Source organism: Phoca vitulina, unplaced genomic scaffold (assembly GCF_004348235.1).
Source record: "Phoca vitulina isolate PV1807 unplaced genomic scaffold, GSC_HSeal_1.0 scaffold96, whole genome shotgun sequence".
Taxonomy (NCBI): Eukaryota; Metazoa; Chordata; class Mammalia; order Carnivora; family Phocidae; genus Phoca; species Phoca vitulina.
In genome coordinates, this window is record NW_022589799.1 from 57579 (window position 1) to 75201 (window position 17623).

At 43.8% G+C, this 17623-nt stretch overlaps 1 protein-coding gene across 1 annotated transcript; it reads right to left on the minus strand.

The window, feature by feature from the left end:
- Window positions 1-7766: 7766 nt before the first annotated feature.
- CUNH1orf68 (chromosome unknown C1orf68 homolog) lies at window positions 7767-8387 on the minus strand. Its single transcript, XM_032397062.1, has one exon. The coding sequence runs from the start codon at window positions 8385-8387 to the stop codon at window positions 7767-7769; it is 621 nt and encodes a 206-aa protein (XP_032252953.1).
- Window positions 8388-17623: the final 9236 nt, after the last annotated feature.

Below are 17623 nucleotides of genomic sequence, written 5' to 3' on the forward strand. Positions count from 1 at the left end.
CCATCGTTCTGCATGGAGCACTGGGTGTTATGCACAAACAATGAATCATGGAACACTATATCTAAAACTAATGATGTAATGTATGGGGATTAACATAACAATAAAAAAATTAAAAAAAAAAAAAGTAAAGTGCCATGATGCCAAGTTGGCTGAGATGTGGTGTTGGTTCAAAGATTGACAGCACTTCAAAGAGAGGAGACCTTGATTTGCACCAGGATTTTGAAGAAAGAGTTTTTCAAAAGCCATGATAATCAATGAAAGTATAATATACTGACCCTAAACATACCTCTAGTCAAGAGAGGCTGGAGCTGACATTAGAGGGGCAGAGGATCGGCAGCAAAGAGGGTGCTCTGAATTGGAGGTATTATTCAGGAGAGTTTTGGATTCAGAGACTGAAGTTAGCATGCCTACTTCTCCATGGACAAGCTATGCTGTCTTCAGCAAGCTACATATATCTTCTAAACTACAGTTTCATGGTCTGCAGAATAGTGACCATTGTTCTGCTCATCTGTAAGCATCACATTAGATATTGCCTATGAAGCACTGAGCATAGCACCACACATGTGGCTGGATCTAGAAAAGTGGTGGCTACTCCTCTAACTCCTCTTACTACTATTCCAATTAATATGATCATTTCCCATGTTTTGGTATTTTAATGGCATCATTCTGCCTAGCAAGATTTCCTGGTCACAGAGGAGAACTGATATTATAGAAGTCTTGTTGTTCTATTTTCTTTTTTAGACTCAACTGAGGCTAAATGTGGATACTTCTAAAGATAAAGATGGCAGAAGAATGAGGGGTAAGTGTGTCTCATTCTCTCTCATTTATGAAACCCATTCTATGTGCAAAGTATTGCACCAGGTAAGAGGGTGGATTCAGAGAGATTCAGAAACCACCCTTATCTTCAAAGATGGTCTTATAAAATTACCATCTACAAGGCCCAACAGACAAGTCCTCTACCAACTTCAACATGAGGCAGACAGAGACTATTCTAGGAGAGGCTATTCTCTGTGAAACCAAAGTGTGAACAATGCAAATGAACAAAGGAGGAGATGGGAACAGTGGTTGTAGAGGAGCAGAGATACATATTCACAGCTACACTATATAACAGCGAGATGTAAAGATGTGCAAAGTAAGAGGGATCTGGGAGTGAAAAGCTTCTACAGCATTAGAGGGATGATAATATGAAAATAATGCAAAAGAGTTGGTGATATGAGGTGATATAGGTAAGAGGTCTACAACTCTTTGCTTTTAACACATAAAGGACTGCATATTACTCTCTAATTGAATTAATGATTTTTAATTTTGTGGGAGTTCAGAGAAGGAAATGATTCTTAATGGCTGGAAAAATTAAACTTACTTTTATGAGAATTATAAATAATGAAAAGTATAGTGGGATTGATATTAGTGGTGGTTGCATGTCCATGATTCAGTGGGCTCAAGCAGGGCAAGGATTATATAAACTGAATTTATGTTAACCTGAATATTTCCCACTATGTCTTATATTAAGAGTTCGTTCCCCCCCTCAAATATATCTGCCAAACTCCCCATTAAAAGTATAATAGTTCTTTAAAAAGAGTGATTTTAAAATACAATTCTGATGAAACTTTATAGTTATAATAAGTGAATTTGGTTTTTCCTGATACAAGGAAGCCTAATTTAGCCTTCTTAAAATATGTGAGTATGTTTTAAAGAAAGGGTGAGGGTTTCTCTCCTTACCCCACCCTGAACCATGAAGAAGCCCTGGTTCTTTTTAAGACTCCTGCAGGAATGTGAATGTGTATCAAGACATGGGCATGAGGATGCAGGAGATTGAGCTAAGGGCACAGAGCAACAGTTTACCTTCTCCCTATTCCAGAGTCAGAACTCTATCCCGGCTGAGGAAGGATAGTCAGGGAGCTCCACCCAGAAATAAAGAATAGAGATTTCTTTTCCATAGACCTCTTCATTCATGGGCAGATATTTGCCAGGAAATAGGAAATGAGTGGGAGGAAAAAATCCACAGAAAAACCCTTTCTGACCAGCTAGTGTGGGCAATTAAGAAGTGACTTAATTATTCACAATAGCCAAGATACAGAAACAACCCAGTTGTCTGTTAGTGGATGAAGGGATAAAGAAAATGTGGTGTATATGTACACAATGAGATATTATTCAACTATAAAAAGAAGGAAATCCTGCCATTTACAACATGGGTGACTTGGAGGATATTATGCTGAATGAAATAAGCCAGACACAGAAAAACAAACAATACATGATTTCACTCCTATGTGGAATCTAAAAAAGTTAAATTCATAAAAACAGAATAGAATGGTGGTTACCAGGGACTGGGAGGGGTGGAGGTGGAAAATGGGAGATGTTGGTAAGGGGTACAAACTTCCAGTCATAAGATGAATAAGTTTTGGGGATCTAATGTACAGCATGGTGACTACAGTTAATACTATAATATGTACTTGAAATTTGCTAAAAGAGTACATCTTACATGTACTCACCCAGAAACAGACACACACACACCAGTCACTATGTGATATCATGGATATGTTAATCAGCTTGATTCTGGTAAACATTTCATAATACATATATCAAGGTATCATGTTGTACACCTTAAATATATACAATTTTTGTCAATCATACTTCACTAAAGATAAGGAAAAAAACTTTCATTTAGGATAGGACACAGAAATGCTGTGGCCCTTTTGAAGCTTCTTTGAAGAGATTTTAACTGAGAAAGTTTAAAAATAAACACTTGTTAAGGAAAGTGCACACCAATTCACAGCTATGTGATAAATTCATAGTGGGTTCCTCTATTTGGGACTGTATCTTTAATCTGTTGAGGAGGTTGGAAGAGCAATCTAGTTGGAAGGCAAAACAAACAAATATGTGACGTAGTATTAGTAGTAAAGCAGTCTAGGAAGAAAAATAAAGCAGGGTAGGGTGAAGAGCTGGAGCAGAGTTCTGTCTGAGCCTGTGGTCAGAGGTGGGATATATGGAGGGTTTAACACTGAGACAGGTTCAATGAACAGTTAATAGTATTTAGCTTGACCTTTTTCTGTTTGAGAAGTCCATAGAAACTATGCCTCTGAGACTTTGCTGTTCCCTGGGTAATCAGACTGGATTAAAAAAAAATACAGGAAGTTCCCATAAGATAGACATATAAATAAGGAGGATTCATTTCTTTATTTGATAAGAAAATATTGAGTCCTACCCTGTACTAGACTCTGGGGACATCAAATCAGATAGGATCTAATTTCCCTCTCCTATAAATCTTCCGTCTAGTAGGTTAAGATGAACACATCTCCCAGCAGAACGTGAATGTGGGTTGGACACAGGGCTGGCCATGAGGATCTCTGAGAATATTAATCACTGTCTGCTTTTCTCAGCCCTTTGGAGCCACACATACTATTCCACCCCTTCTCCCCGCTGTGGGGAAGGATGCCTTGCTGCATCACCCACCTGTCCCACACAGCCAACTTGCTAATTGTGCCATCTGCAACCATCAACAGGGTGGAGATGCTTACATTCCAGTGACAAGGAATGACATCTGATTGTGACATTTTCCCCAGCTAGCTTCTGTCTAAAGACCTGGCCTAGATTCTCCCTTATTGTCAAGCACTGAGTCCCAGGGGAAGAGCTGTTAATCTAGGTGCCCCACTGACTATGTCCCCTTAAGGGAGGCCACCAATTAGCTATCAAACCTCTACCCCATTTCCATTCTCTTGGAAAGCTACACCGTCTGAACTTTGAGGAAGAGTCAAAGAATTGGAAGTACAGACTGTCAGGGCTAGAAACGGCCCTTGGTGATTGTCTCATCCAACTTCCTAATTTTATAGAGGTGGACACTGGGGCCCAAAGAGGCAAAGTGGCTTATTCAATGTTAGAGAAAGTACTATGGCAGAGCTGGCATGAGAACAGAGGTGGAAGAAGCTGGTAGACTATAGTCACTCGAAACATCACTACACATTTCATAATCAGATCCATAAATAAAACCTTCTCTCATTGCATTTTACTTTAGAACTATAAAATTTCAAACCATGAGAATCCCTTAATAGTCTTCATCTGATATGATTGTCACTCTCTTACTCTAAGTGGCTTTCAGGTTTACAGACATAGCCCCCCCAACCAGGGACAGGACAATGGCTTCATAGATTGTGGACCTAATATGTGCTGGGCACTATTTCAGGCAGTTTTATGAGATACCATCCCTCTGGGTAAAGAGATCATACAACTTGTCTGACGTCATAACACCAATAAATGGGCCTGTCTGACTTGAGAGTCCCAGTTTTAGCATAAACTTAGCTGTTGCTCCTCTCACACCTGCCGGGCAGTTCAGATCAGTCATCTCATCGCTCAGATAAGAGAGGCATCACATGTAAAGCAACTAGCACAGTGCCCAGCACATAGTAAGCTCTCAATAAATAAAGGACAATTCCCTCTGTCCTTCCCTGTCGATGTCAAGAATAGATCTGAGTCCTTTTTCTTATGGGTATTTAATCATATTATACATTCATAGACAATATATGTATAATGCATTTTAAAATAAAAAAACTTAATATTTGACTATATGTTTATTTCTTAAATTTGGAAATATTATGAGGTCTATCTGTGTGTATTAGCCTTACTTATGAATAATTTTGGCATAGACATTTTCCTGAGAGAAAACATTATTAAAAACTATTCTACACAGGGAAGTGGGATTAGGATTCAACTCAGTAGATTTTTCTATTCCAGAAAAACTGTGGGAAAGCAGACTCATGGAAGAGCCCAGGAAAGCAGGTCTGTGTAAGGGGAGGGGAGTCCAGCATCATATGCAGGGTTCTTTGGGAGGTGCTCCTTGAAAGCCTAGATTCCATTGGCTGTTTCTCCTCACACAGTCTTTCCTACATAAACACCCCTGGCACATAAGCAGCGCTCTTCCAACGCTTCTGGAGTTATAGAAGGATATTTCTGTTCTTCTCCACCTCGTGCCTCTGAACTTAGTCCCCTGCTCTGTGGGAATCAGGGATTTTGATTTATTTGCTTTCAACATGACTGAAAGCAACTGAAAGTCATGTTTCAACTTTCTGGGGTCCAGCTGTTATACAGATGTGTTCATTGAATGATGAACTTATGATGTGTGTACTTTTCTGTGTGTTATATTTCAATATGGAACGTTTAAAATATTTACAAAGACCTTAACAGCAACTCATAAATAATGAGAGACAGACAGAGAGATTGAGGCAGAAACCAAGAGAAAGAAAGACAGAAGGAGAGAAAAAGAAAGAGAAAGAGAAAGAGAAATATATGTCATAAAAGGCAATAAGGCGGTGGTTAAATATATCACTGACTAGCCACACAACAGAAATGTCAGAAAGCAAAGAACAAAAATGTCAGAAAGCAAAATTGAAAAAGATACAATTATATGCACTAACCAAAACTGATGTTGAATATTCACTATTAAATGAAAACAGGTCATCATAGAGCAATACATACTGTGGTTCTACACAATAAAAAGGGAGGGGGGAATCTTCAGGATATGTAATGGGTTGAGATTTACTAATGCATGTGTTTGCTTTCTTCTCCATTTCCTCTACTTACACTCCTTACCAAGAGAATTATGTGTTTGCCTTTTAAGCTTTATAGCCTCTTCCCTCTTCCCTGTACAAAACCAACAGAATGGGCTAGAGCTGAAACAGCTGGGGAAAAAGGAGAAGCTTTTGTTCCTAGGTGAGTTCCTCTGGAAAGGAGAATCCCAGGATTGGGTAAAGGATAGAGAAAACTAGCAAAGCAGCGAGGGAGGCTCAGGCTTCACAACCAGGACCAGACCTGAGTCAGGTGGGAGGTGGTGTGGCAAGGGAGAAAGAGACAAAGAAGCCACACTGTCTGGATGTTAGAGAGGACTTGGGGGCTTTTAGTGAGGGAAACTTGAGCGTCTGTGCTCAAGATATGGGAGAATTGAAGAGGAGAGAAAATGGGAATTTTAGAAGAATGTTATGAGTTATGAAATGGATTCCCTACAATACTTTCTGACACATCAGTGCTGGGCTGGGCTTTTAGGATGCCATCCATTCTCCACATACATTGGGTCACTGGGTGCTAGACAAAGATCTAATCCAAACTCAGTATGGTCATCCCTGGAAAAGGGTGTGGTATTGGAAATCAAAAAGTAACTAAATTTTTATCTATAAATGTCATGCAGTTCACCCTTGAACAACCTGGATTTGAACTGTACAGGTCCAGTTATATGTGTTTTTTTTTCAATAAATACAGTATTATAAATGTATTTTCTCTGTCTTATGATTTTCTTAATACTTTTTCTCTAGCTCACTTCATTACAAGAATACAGTATAGATAGAATACACATAACATACAAAATATGTGTTAATTGATTATTTATGTTATCTGTAAGGCTTCTAGTCAACAGTAGGCTATTAAATAGTTACCTTTCTGGGGAGTCAAAAGTGTGGATTTTAGACTGCGGGGGGGATTGGTGCCCCTAACCCCTGCATTGTTCAAACATCAACTGTACTATTTGAATGTTTACAAAGCTCGTGCTACTTATGTAATTTTAATTAATAAATATAAAAGCATTGCATGCCCTGGTTCATTGCTGAAGGAGCAGCACATAGACTTCCAACATTGCCAGAGCCACTGGGTGGTACAGGAGATCATGGTGCCCAGTGATCTGGCTGCAATGGGTTTGGCTGCAGGGATGGAGTGTGATTTGGGGGATCATGGGTGACTTAGATGTTCAAAGGCAGCACAGTAGTCCAGGTGACACTCCCACAAGTGTCCCAGGATAACCTGAAAGACATTGCTTAGAAACAAACTCAAGGTCCCCAGTTCTTGTTGGAATGTTCATTTACATATTCACCAAATATGCTGCCTCCTCTGCTCATACACTAGGGCTTGGGGGGCTGCTTTGAACAGCACTTACCCCTTACCTATTTCTTTTTTACTGTGTGGGTTTACAGTCTCTAGCTATAAAAATCCACCCCAAACCCCCGGGGTTAGCAAAGTAATGGAAGAGGAAGTGCTAATGAGAAAGGGAGTCTGGCCCAGACCCAGACGCTTGTGCCAAGAGGCTCACCTTCCTCTTGGCAACCTCTCCCTCACTACTAGGGCTGTCTCCCAGGCTAACAAGGGGAATTTCCACCTGCCTCAGGTGAGTCCTCACCCTTTCCCTCAGGTCTTTACTCTGGGGTTTCAGGGGGGCAAACTCATCAGATGAGAAAATGGAATCCATAGAGCCCCTCCCACAGAAGCAGGGGCATCATCATGAGACACCTGAACAGATCTGATTTCACAGACCCTTCAACAACCAGGAAGCTGAACTCTGACTTCACATATAACAGTCATGCTACCATGAAGGCCTCAGCATAGCCAAACCCTCTCCTCACACTCATCAGAGGGCAGGAAAAAGGCATCTCCTGACCCTAAAATCTCCAGCTAACTTGCATGGGGAAGTTTATTAGTGGCATTCTAGAATGCTCGGGGATCCCAGGCTGGGATCGTACCAGCTTGGTCCATGTAGACCTTCCTCTTGTTGAGAAGCAAGAAGAGAGGAAGAGTTTCTGATAGAAAAGCATAAATATGGACCAAATAGACAGGACATCTCTATGAATTGCTTTCAGAGCTTTATTCTTGCCAAAGTTTGGGGCACACGCTAACTCTGGCAGGCTGCCTTCATAGAGAAGCAAAGTACATGGTGAAGCAATAAGATTCTACATAACTGGGGATACAGAGAGGGGGCCGGAGGCTGCTGAATGTTCCAGAGCAGGGCTGTTCTGTATTTAACAGCAGCAGTCATCCTCACGATCACAGCACGCAGGACCTCGGGACCTCATGGGGATAATCCCCAAACAGCAGCACCCAGAACCTTCACGGCAGCCAGATGATCCTGAGCTGCAGTCCTGGGGTCGCTGGACCCAGCGTCTCAGGGGACTCACCCCGAAGGTCCGGGGAGCCAGGCAGCAGTAGCTGGTGGAACAGGGTGCAGAGCATGGATCAGGTACACAGCATGAGGTGGTCGAGCTACTCGCAGGAGCCTGAACATAGTAGGTCTGGCCAGAAGAAGGGCCCTGGCCATAGCATGCCTGGGTCTGGCAGGGGGCTGGGCACTTCACATAGGTTGTCTGGCATGGAGCTGGGCACTTCATGTATGTCTGACAAGGAGCTGGGCATTTCACATAGGTTGTCTGGGATGGAGCTGGGCATTTCACATACATCTGGCCAGGAGTTGCATATTTCACGTAGGTTTGAGTCTGGCATGGCACTTGGCATTTCACACAGGCTTGAGTCTGGGATGGAGCTGGGCATTTCACAGAGGTATATTTGGTACTCTGTAGAGCTCCCAATCCTGAACCTTTCACACAAGATGAGGGGAACTGTGGCTGCTTCTGCTGGTCACACATCTTCCTGTGGCTTTGCAAAATCTGAAAAGAAAGGTCTCATCAGAACTAAGAAGGTTTCCAGAGAAACCCCCAGCATCTCGTATGAATAGAATTGTCTGTAAGCAGGAATCTTTTTGAGAAGGTCACAGGCACTCAGACCTGACATAGGCTGGACTCAGAGCCAGGGATCTTGCTTGGATCTTGTGCTATGCCTGGCTGTGTGCCTCAGTTTCCACAGCGGAAAATGAAGCACTGGAATGAGTGATGTCTGTTCCACCCAATTCTCCAAGCCTCCTCTCTTATTACTCACTTTGGTGCCTGTATTGCAGATTCTCCTTGGGAAATTTCTTGCCAGCTGATTTCCCCTCGTCGCCAAATTCTCTCAAGACTGGCTTCCCTATTCCCTCCTGCCAGGCCAGGCAGTACCCAGGGAAAGCAAGTTCTTGTCAGTAGACCAGGAGCCACTGTGAGTCTCAAGCTGAGCCCCACAGAGCCTGACAAGGCTGGAGTTTGAGTTTCCACCATTTGCTCTTCAGGCAAGCTGGACTATCACTTCACCCCATAAATGGACCCATGAGAGGACTGCACAACTGCACTCGGGGAGAGAGAGGGTGGCGGTTCTCTGAAGACCCCTTCTCACACAGGACCAACAGCTCTGCTCCAGTTCCGTACCTCTGCCTCTCCCCCTCAGGCCCCAGCCTCCACGCTTCCCATCAGCTCTGCCCCAGCTCCTTCAGCAGCCACCCTCATGCCTAGTCCTGACTGTCCTCATCCCATCCCAGTGTCACCTCTCCTTCCTTGTTGTGTCCCTAACCCAGGCATAGACTTACCCTCTTCGCTGACAGGAGCAAGATGGGGAGAAGCCAAGGATCTGAGGAGCTGGCCATTGGGGAGGCCTTTTATAGTGTGGCGATGAGGCAATTTAATGGCATCTGAATGAAACAGGAGAGGTCACGAGGACCGGAGCTGGCACTGCATTCCTCCCCAGAATGCCTGGCTCTTCACTCAGGGGCCGGGCATGTCTCTGCTTGACATTGAATTTTCCCGAACACGAGATAAATGATTCCTTTGGCCTTCTTCATGAAACAAGTCAGTCTTCTTTTTCTAGAAGTTATGAGAGATGAGATGCCTATGAGATCTGTACCTACGAAGCTGTTTCTAGGTCACTTGAGTCTTCAAGGACTTGTTCAAAATATAGTTGGCATCTCAATTTTTCATACACTGGGCCAAAAGCTAGATGGTGTATCTTCTCAGCCTAAATAATGTATTCTTTCTGAGGGGCTCCATGGTGGCTCCTGCTAGTCTGGGTTGCTGGGCCCGGTGGTCTCTGCCTCCGTATAGCAGCAAGGCCCCCCAAGAACTCCAGGTTAGTTCCATGGAGTGGCAGGTTATTCTGTTAATTTGGGAAACTGGGTGGGGGCTCTTTATCTAGGCTGTCTCTCCTCAGCCTCTCATGCCCTATGACCCACATCTTCAGCTTTGCAGGCCGCATAACTTCCCCATCCTCACCTTTCTGGACCTTACTACCAGGCCTAGATCCCCAAGAACCCAGCATAGTGGGAATTCCAGCCAAATGAACACTGTGTGATAACAATAATAGTAGAATCTGACATTTAACTGAATGCTACATCTGTGCCAAACAGTTCATAAGGGATGTACATTTACAGATGCCCCTGTAACTGAGGCCCTTAAAGATTAAGGAAGTTACCCATTCTCACAAAGCAATTAAGTAAGAAGCTCGAATTCACATGCAGGCAGTCTACTTTCATAAGCCATGGTCTTTATTGCTACAACATGTTGCCTTTTATTTCTGGACATAGCACTGTCCTTGAATATCTGCTTCCTTCCCTTTCTTCAATGCAGTAAATACAGCAAGAGAAATGGGAATAATATGTATTAAGCACATCCTGTGAGGTAGGCTATGCTAGCCCTATTTTGACAAGGAAACTAAGACCCAGAGGCCCAACTATTTCACCAAGGTAGTCCCATTGGTAGGCAATGGAGTATCACTTGAACCCAAGTCTGTCTAGTTTCAAAGCCCACGCTCTTCTCACTGATCCATGTCAGGTTGCCCAATGCAGAAGGGTATCTTGATCCTGAGCCGAGCCCTGGTTACAAACTACCACTCCCTCAGATCAACTCGTGCAGGCCCCCGGGTGGCCCCATAGCCTCTAAGGAAAAGATGTTTCTGCATTTGTCCATAATGGATCCCAATTTCTCCAGGACCATAAACAGCTCCCAAATTTCCTCAACAAAGAAGACAAACTCCCACTAGTCCACAGACACTTCCCTAGCCCAAGCCAGGTCTTGCAGGGTCTGCCCCTGAACAATTTGGAGGAAGCAAGGGGGAGATTCTGTCCCAGACTTAGAAAGTTTCCTGCTTTGCCCCATCATTCCTGTATTGGGTGGGCTTGTAGCACTCCATAGCTTCATCTGTGAAACCCACCAGTCCTGTCCTAAAGGGGATGGTGGAAGTGGTTTTAGGCTGTTCCATTACCTGTTCTCTTGTGTCCCGCCTCAGCTGGCACCCAGGCCTGATATTTTATGATGGGAATGGGACGAGAATGATCTTTTATTGGGGCCATATATATCACAGGTTTAGCTCATCACATTTAGCCTCCATAATAGTGTCTTAAATAAATAAAAAAAAAAAACTTGCCCAAGCTCACATAGATAAAAGTAGTAGATCCAGAATTTGAACCCAGGTTTATTCTTCAATTTTTTTTTCTGCCACAACATGCTTTTTTTAGTGTTGAAATACATGATGCTTTAGGAACCATAGCTTTTAGCCAACCAACAGACACAGTCATTAAGAAGTCCCTATATCTCAGATGTAGGATGGGACAACCTCACGCTATAGGGAAGAAAATGTCGTAGAAGGCCAACCATTTTAAGGCATGTCAACAAAACAAGATAGAGATAGTTCAAGGTGCAAATAGAACTCAGCCTAGTTCTGATTCTGCCATTGTCTCATAGTGTGGCCCCACTGTGCCCTTCTATCTCTAGGCTTTTTCTTTTCCACCATAAAATAGTCAATGAAGCCCCTCCTGGATATGATATTCTATGATTGTAGGGGCTTATTCTACAGAGGCAGTGTATTTATATCCTCAGTGTCCATGGAGTTATTCCCACTAGACCATAATCTCTGTGCATTGGTAACTGTGGACACATTCACTATATATCATCTGGCTCTAGCACAGGACCTGGGGAACACTAACTAGACCAATAAATGAACGCTTGAATGAATGGGGGTGCTTTCCACAGACAGTACAGCCTAAACCAACCTCCTTCCTCCATGTGGCCAATGGCCGTCCTACTGTTAGCCAATCTGTGCACCTTGTGCCATCCGTGAGCTCTGATTGGCTCACTTCATACTTTGTGGGGCCATGCTATCACTAATGGGTTTAACATCTTCAGGCAGCACTAATATCTCTGGTGAGAGATACTGTTTCCATGTGCCACCAAAACAGGTGGGTGGGCTGTGCCCCACCCATTTTATAGGCTGGGAAGTTGAGGTGTGGAGAAGTCAGATGACTGGTACAAGTGCCAGGGTGAGTCACAGGGTTATCCCCAAAAGGCCCCACTTATCTCTTTGGACACAGCTCATAGAAACAGAGACCTATGGATTCATGCAATATAGTCTGGTAGACTCACAGGATAATAGGTAGAGAGAATCATGGATTCACAGAATACAAAATCACAGATTCAGAATCATGTCATCTCTGAGGTGGAGGGGACTAAAACATGTCATGGGGTCTGGCCCCTGCCTCAACACAAACCAATATCTGAGTCATCTGGCCTAATGGGTTGTTCTTCTTAGGAAGACCTTCTGGTCTTTAAAAGCTCTCTGCAATCCTCTGGTTAGCTCATTTCAGGATTTACCATCTGGACAGTCAGAATCCATATACTAGATTATCTTAAGGTCCCTAATAGCACCAGCATCAATGAATCCTGACATGAGTTACATGTTTGAAGTTGTGCCCCTGAGTGCATGAACCAAACCAAGATTTCCAGTCAGTGGTACCCCAACTCTGACCAGGAGACCCAGAGGGGGAAGTACCCAATTTCACATGTTGCTCCCTGAAGGCAGGGCCCAGGTCTCCTCACATCCTGGGAGCTGTCCTTGATCAGACACTGTAGACACTCAAGGTCAAAATCTGGGTCCCTCCTTTTTTGTGGAAGAGAAGTAGGAGGAAGTGAGAAGCCAGACACCTGGGAGATGGAGGGCACAGGCATATTGGTATCCAGTGAGAAATCTCACTTCTGTGTCTGAGAAGACACTACAGATGTTCCCTCCTTTAGATCCCATGTCTGTGTGTGTCTCTGCTCCAGGCTCAGCTCTGAGACTTTTGCCAGAGATCCCCTGAACCATTATTCCAGTGACAGTATGGGATTCCTCCTAGATTGTCAGGAGATTATGTCATAGAACCATGGAATGGAGGGTTGGCGAGGGCCTTCACAGGCACAGAGCTTGGCCCCTCTATATTGGGACTGAGGCCCATGGAGGAGGGAAGAAATTTGCTCAAGACCACACAGCCTGGTAGGAGCAGACATTAGACAGGAATTTCTGAATTCCATCCAGGGCACGTTCCATTATAACACGTGGCCACTGCACAGGCTTGCTAGGGAGCACCCTCACCTGGCCTCATCCTTGCCTCCTTTCCTGTCCCCCAAACCCACCAAAACTATCACAAGAGGACCCAGTAAAAGTCATCAAAGGATATCATTTATGGAGCAAAGACTGTTTTCACATATGTGGGGGAGGGTCACACAGGTTTCCCACTGTGTGCACATGTGGGTCGCTGAAATATGAAAACCCCAACCCCACCTGGATCAGAGTCTGGGCTGTGTCTGGGCCAGAAACACAAGGCAAGACAGCACTAGCACCCTCTTGATTCTACAGAGGCCAGGGAACATTGGTGCACATATATCCCTCTTTCTCCTGGAATGACCCACTGGGGTTAGTTTCTTTGAACTTCTGCCAGCCCTTCTCTGACACATTTATTCTCTTACAACATACACAAGGTCACTAGTCCCTTGGGTTTATGTACCACTTTGTAGAGCTGTTTAATTGCATTTGGTCTTAAGGACCACCCCCTGAAATTTTCAGGAGAAACTGCCTCATCTTTGCATTTCAGGATGCAAAGGGATACAGGGAAGTTCTGTATTTCCCTAATATATTACTGCAAAGAGAATCCACTGGATCATATTCCCTCGTGAATCCCTCCTTCTCAACCACTCCATCCATTTTTCCAGTGCAAATAGCATGTTTTTTCCTTTATCCCAATCCCCCCACCCCAACACCTCCACACAAAGGGCCAACTGCCTTCCTATGAATTTATGCCTTTTCCTGTCAAAGAGTATATGGTTCTCCTCACAGTCCTGCCAATTCCTGGTTGCATGATTTTAGGCAACCTGTGGAACCTTCTGAATCTCAGTTTCCTCATCTGTAAGATGGAGATATTAATCATCAGATTATGCAACTCTTCTGCTAAAAGCATTCTAATAAATTCTTACTCTGTTCATGATGAAAGCCCAAGTCTTTCCAATGGCTTTCAAAGGGATGCACAGACTGGACTCATGACTTCACCACCCCCTTACCTCCCTGACCTCATGTCCCACACTGTCCCCCCTCTATCCCTTGCCATACTGGCCTCTTGGCAGTTCATCTGATTTTCCAGGCACACTCTTGCTTCAGGGAAATTTGTTCTTGTTTTGTTTCTTTCCCCCAAATGTTCTTCTCCCAGACGCCCATGTGGCTAACTTGCTCACCTCCTTCAAGTCTTTGTCCAGTTATGAATTTGGGGAGGCCCTTACTGGTGACCCTGTTTAAAATCATAATCCTCACCTACCTGGCAGACTCTGTCCCTCTTCCAAGCTTTATTTCTCTCCATAGAGTTTACAACCATCTAACACATGACATATTGTATGTGTTTTCCATTTTCTCACCTTAGAATGTAAACTCTATTAGGTAAGAATTTCATCCCTTTGGTTCACTGGTTGATCCACAGTGCCTTCCTCAAGCACTTGGTGCCCTCAAAATATACTTGTTGGATGAGCAAATAGCATATTTTTCCTTATTCATTTTGTTTGTCATCTGTGCTCTTTTATTAGGATAAATTAAGTGAGGGAGAAATTTTTATCTGTTTTGTTCACTTCTATATTCTTAGATCTTAAAACTGTTCTTGGAACATAGTAGGTACTTAATACATATCTTTTGAATGAACACTCCAGACAAATATTATGTGAAATAAAGCATGTGTCTAACATATGAGCAAGTACTAACTGAATGTGGGTCAGTTTTGCTAGGACTACTGTCTATTATCCCACATCAACCCTATGTAGTAATCACATTGCATTCAGTCCTGAGCAAAAAAGACTGACAGAGATGGGCAGGCTAAAAAGCAGGGGTTTTCTTCTAATGCAGACGAAATGCATTCCAGAAACGCCATGACCACATCACCCCAGTCCCCGGCCATTCCTACCACTGTCTTCCACCCTTTCCTCAGTCCAGGTGATGTGGGAAACAAAGGCAGAAAAAAAACTATTAAATTTCCTTACTACCTACAGCCCATTGACAAGTCCTTGAAACAGAGTGACATTCCTCTAGGGACTCTACTGCCTCGATGTTAATACTTTGCTAAGGGCAGCAATCTTAGCCCAAACCCCAGGGTCCTGTAAGTCTACTTGAACATATAAAAATTCCTTTATCTCTAAACCCCCAAGATACATCTTGGCAATCATCCCCCAAGCATAAGGTCCACTGATATAACATCTGAAAGGTTTCATGACTAAGGTTTTATTAGATGGTAATAAATGACCTTTTCCCAGCAATAGCTAGCCCCCTCAAGGTCCTGGAAACCTTACTTCCAAAATTCTTTAGAGACTTACGCTGTCCCCCTCTCCCAACTTGACCCCAGTGCAGCTTTTTCTGCCCACAGGTCCTGTCCCCACGCTTTAATAAAACCACCTTTTTGCACCAAAGATGTCTTAAGAATTCTTTCTTGGCCATCAACTTAGAACTCTAACATTCTTTCCTACATCAGAATCACAGTGACGTAGTTTTGGAATGTTGGGTGAGGTTTGGAGCCAAAGGCCAAGAAAGAATTCTTGAGGTGTCTTTGGTGCTAAAAAGGTGATTTTATTAAAGAATGGGGGATGGGAGTGCCTGGGTGGCTCAGTCAGTTAAGTGTCTGCTTGGGCTCAGGTCATGATCCCAGGATTCCTGGGATGGAGCCCCAGGTCGGGCTCCCTGCTCAGCGAGGAGTCTGCTTCTCCCTCTCCCTCTGCCCCTCCTCCCTGCTTGTGGCTCTCTCTCTGTCAAATAAATAAATAAAATCTTTAAAAAAATAAAGCACAGGGACAGGACTGGTGGGCAGAAAGCTAGCTGTGAGGGGTGACTGATTATATACTTGGGACTTGGGGGCGGTATGGAAAAAGGGAGGTTTCCAAAAGGACTTTCATGTGCTAAAGACTCTCAGGATCCTGGACGCCTGGCTATTGTCAAGCTCAGGTTGTTTTTCCCTCTAGCAAAGCATTAACATTAAGACAGGAGTTTCCTGGAGGAATGTTACACTCTGCCTATCTCAGGTCCTTGTCAATGGACTGCCAGTTATAAGGAAATTTTATTTCATTTGCATTCCCTTCTGCCTTTGTTTCCCACATCACTACGGATGGGTGGGTGATGTTAGAGGTCCAGGAAATTGAGTCTATTGTCTCTGGAAGTTAGGTTACGGATAAGAATGCTTTTTCTTGTAAATCACTGAGGGAGACTCCTGTCTTGCAGGACTGTAATCTCCATTAGTTAACCACTTGTTTCCCCTTCCTAACTTAGTTTTAGGGCAGCCAGGAGTGCCTGAGGAATGTCACACATATCCCACCCAGGAGTGGGTGTGATGTAGGAAAGACCTTAGGGTTCAAAGCTCATGGCCAAGAAAGAATTCTTGAGACATCTTTGGTGTAAAAAGATGATTTTATTAAAGCATGGGGATAGGACCCATGGGCAGAAAGAGCTGCAATGGGGTCATGAGGAGTGGCCCATTACTTTCAAGTTGGGAGGGGCTTAGTGATAGTGTCAGCCTCCGAGGTATTTTGGAAACAAGGTTTCCAGGATCTTGAGGGGGCTAGCTATTCTTAGGAAAGGACATTTACTACGGTTTAGTAAAAACTGAGTCATTGGGACGCCTGGGTGGCTCAGTCGGTTAAGCGGCTGCCTTCGGCCTGGGTCGTGATCCCAGGGTCCTGGGATCAAGTCCCACATCGGGCTCCTTGCTCAGCGGGGAGCCTGCTTCTCTCTCTCTCTCCCTCTGCTTGTGCTCTCTCTGTCAAATAAATAAAATCTTTAAAAAAAAAAAAAAACTGAGTCATGAGACCCTTCAGATGTATATTGGTGGGCCATTTGCTTGGGGAATGTTTGCCAACATGTACCTTGGGGGGTAGAGATAAAGGAAGTTTCCAAAGGAATTTTTATATGTTCAAGTAGACTTACAGGATCCTGGGGGTTGGGCTAAGATTGTTGCCCTTAGCAAAGTATTAACATCCAGGCAGTAGAGTCTCTAGAGGAATGTCACTCTGCCTGTTTCAAGGACTTGTCAATGGGCTGTAAATTCAGTAACTTTTCTTCTGCTTTTGTTTCCCACGTGGGGGGAGGGGGCTTGGTGGTTGCAGGGTGTCAGCTTTATGTTTTGCTCTCATCTTGCCTTCTGCTCTGTCATCAACAGCAGCCCCCAGAACTAGAACCACAGTATCCTCCAGAGCTGACACTGCAGCAAGAAGAAATTGGGAGTGGGGGAGCACTTGCGTGGGCACTTGGGGAGACATGTAGGGGTGGAACACTTTGGCAGGCATTTGGGAAGGAGTTGACTCTACTGTTGGTTCTGCTGAGAGGACGTTTTGGTGGGATTTCAGCAAACCTGAATGAGAAAACAAACATACCCAGAACTCAACCTCCAGAGCCATTAAACTTCTCCCTATTTTGAAATCCTTCCTCAGGGTTGGGGAGGGATAGCTAAAATATGTGCACATCTTCTTTATCCATTGATCAGTCAATGGACACTTGGGCTGTGATTATCTATCTATCTATCTATCATCTATCATCTATCTATCATCAATCATCTATCTCTCTCTACCATTTATCTGCCTATTATCTATCTATCTATCATCTATCATCTATCTGTCTATCTATCTATCTATCATCTATCGATCTATATGATGGACTATTACTCAGCCACAAAAAGGAATGAAATCTTGCTATTTGC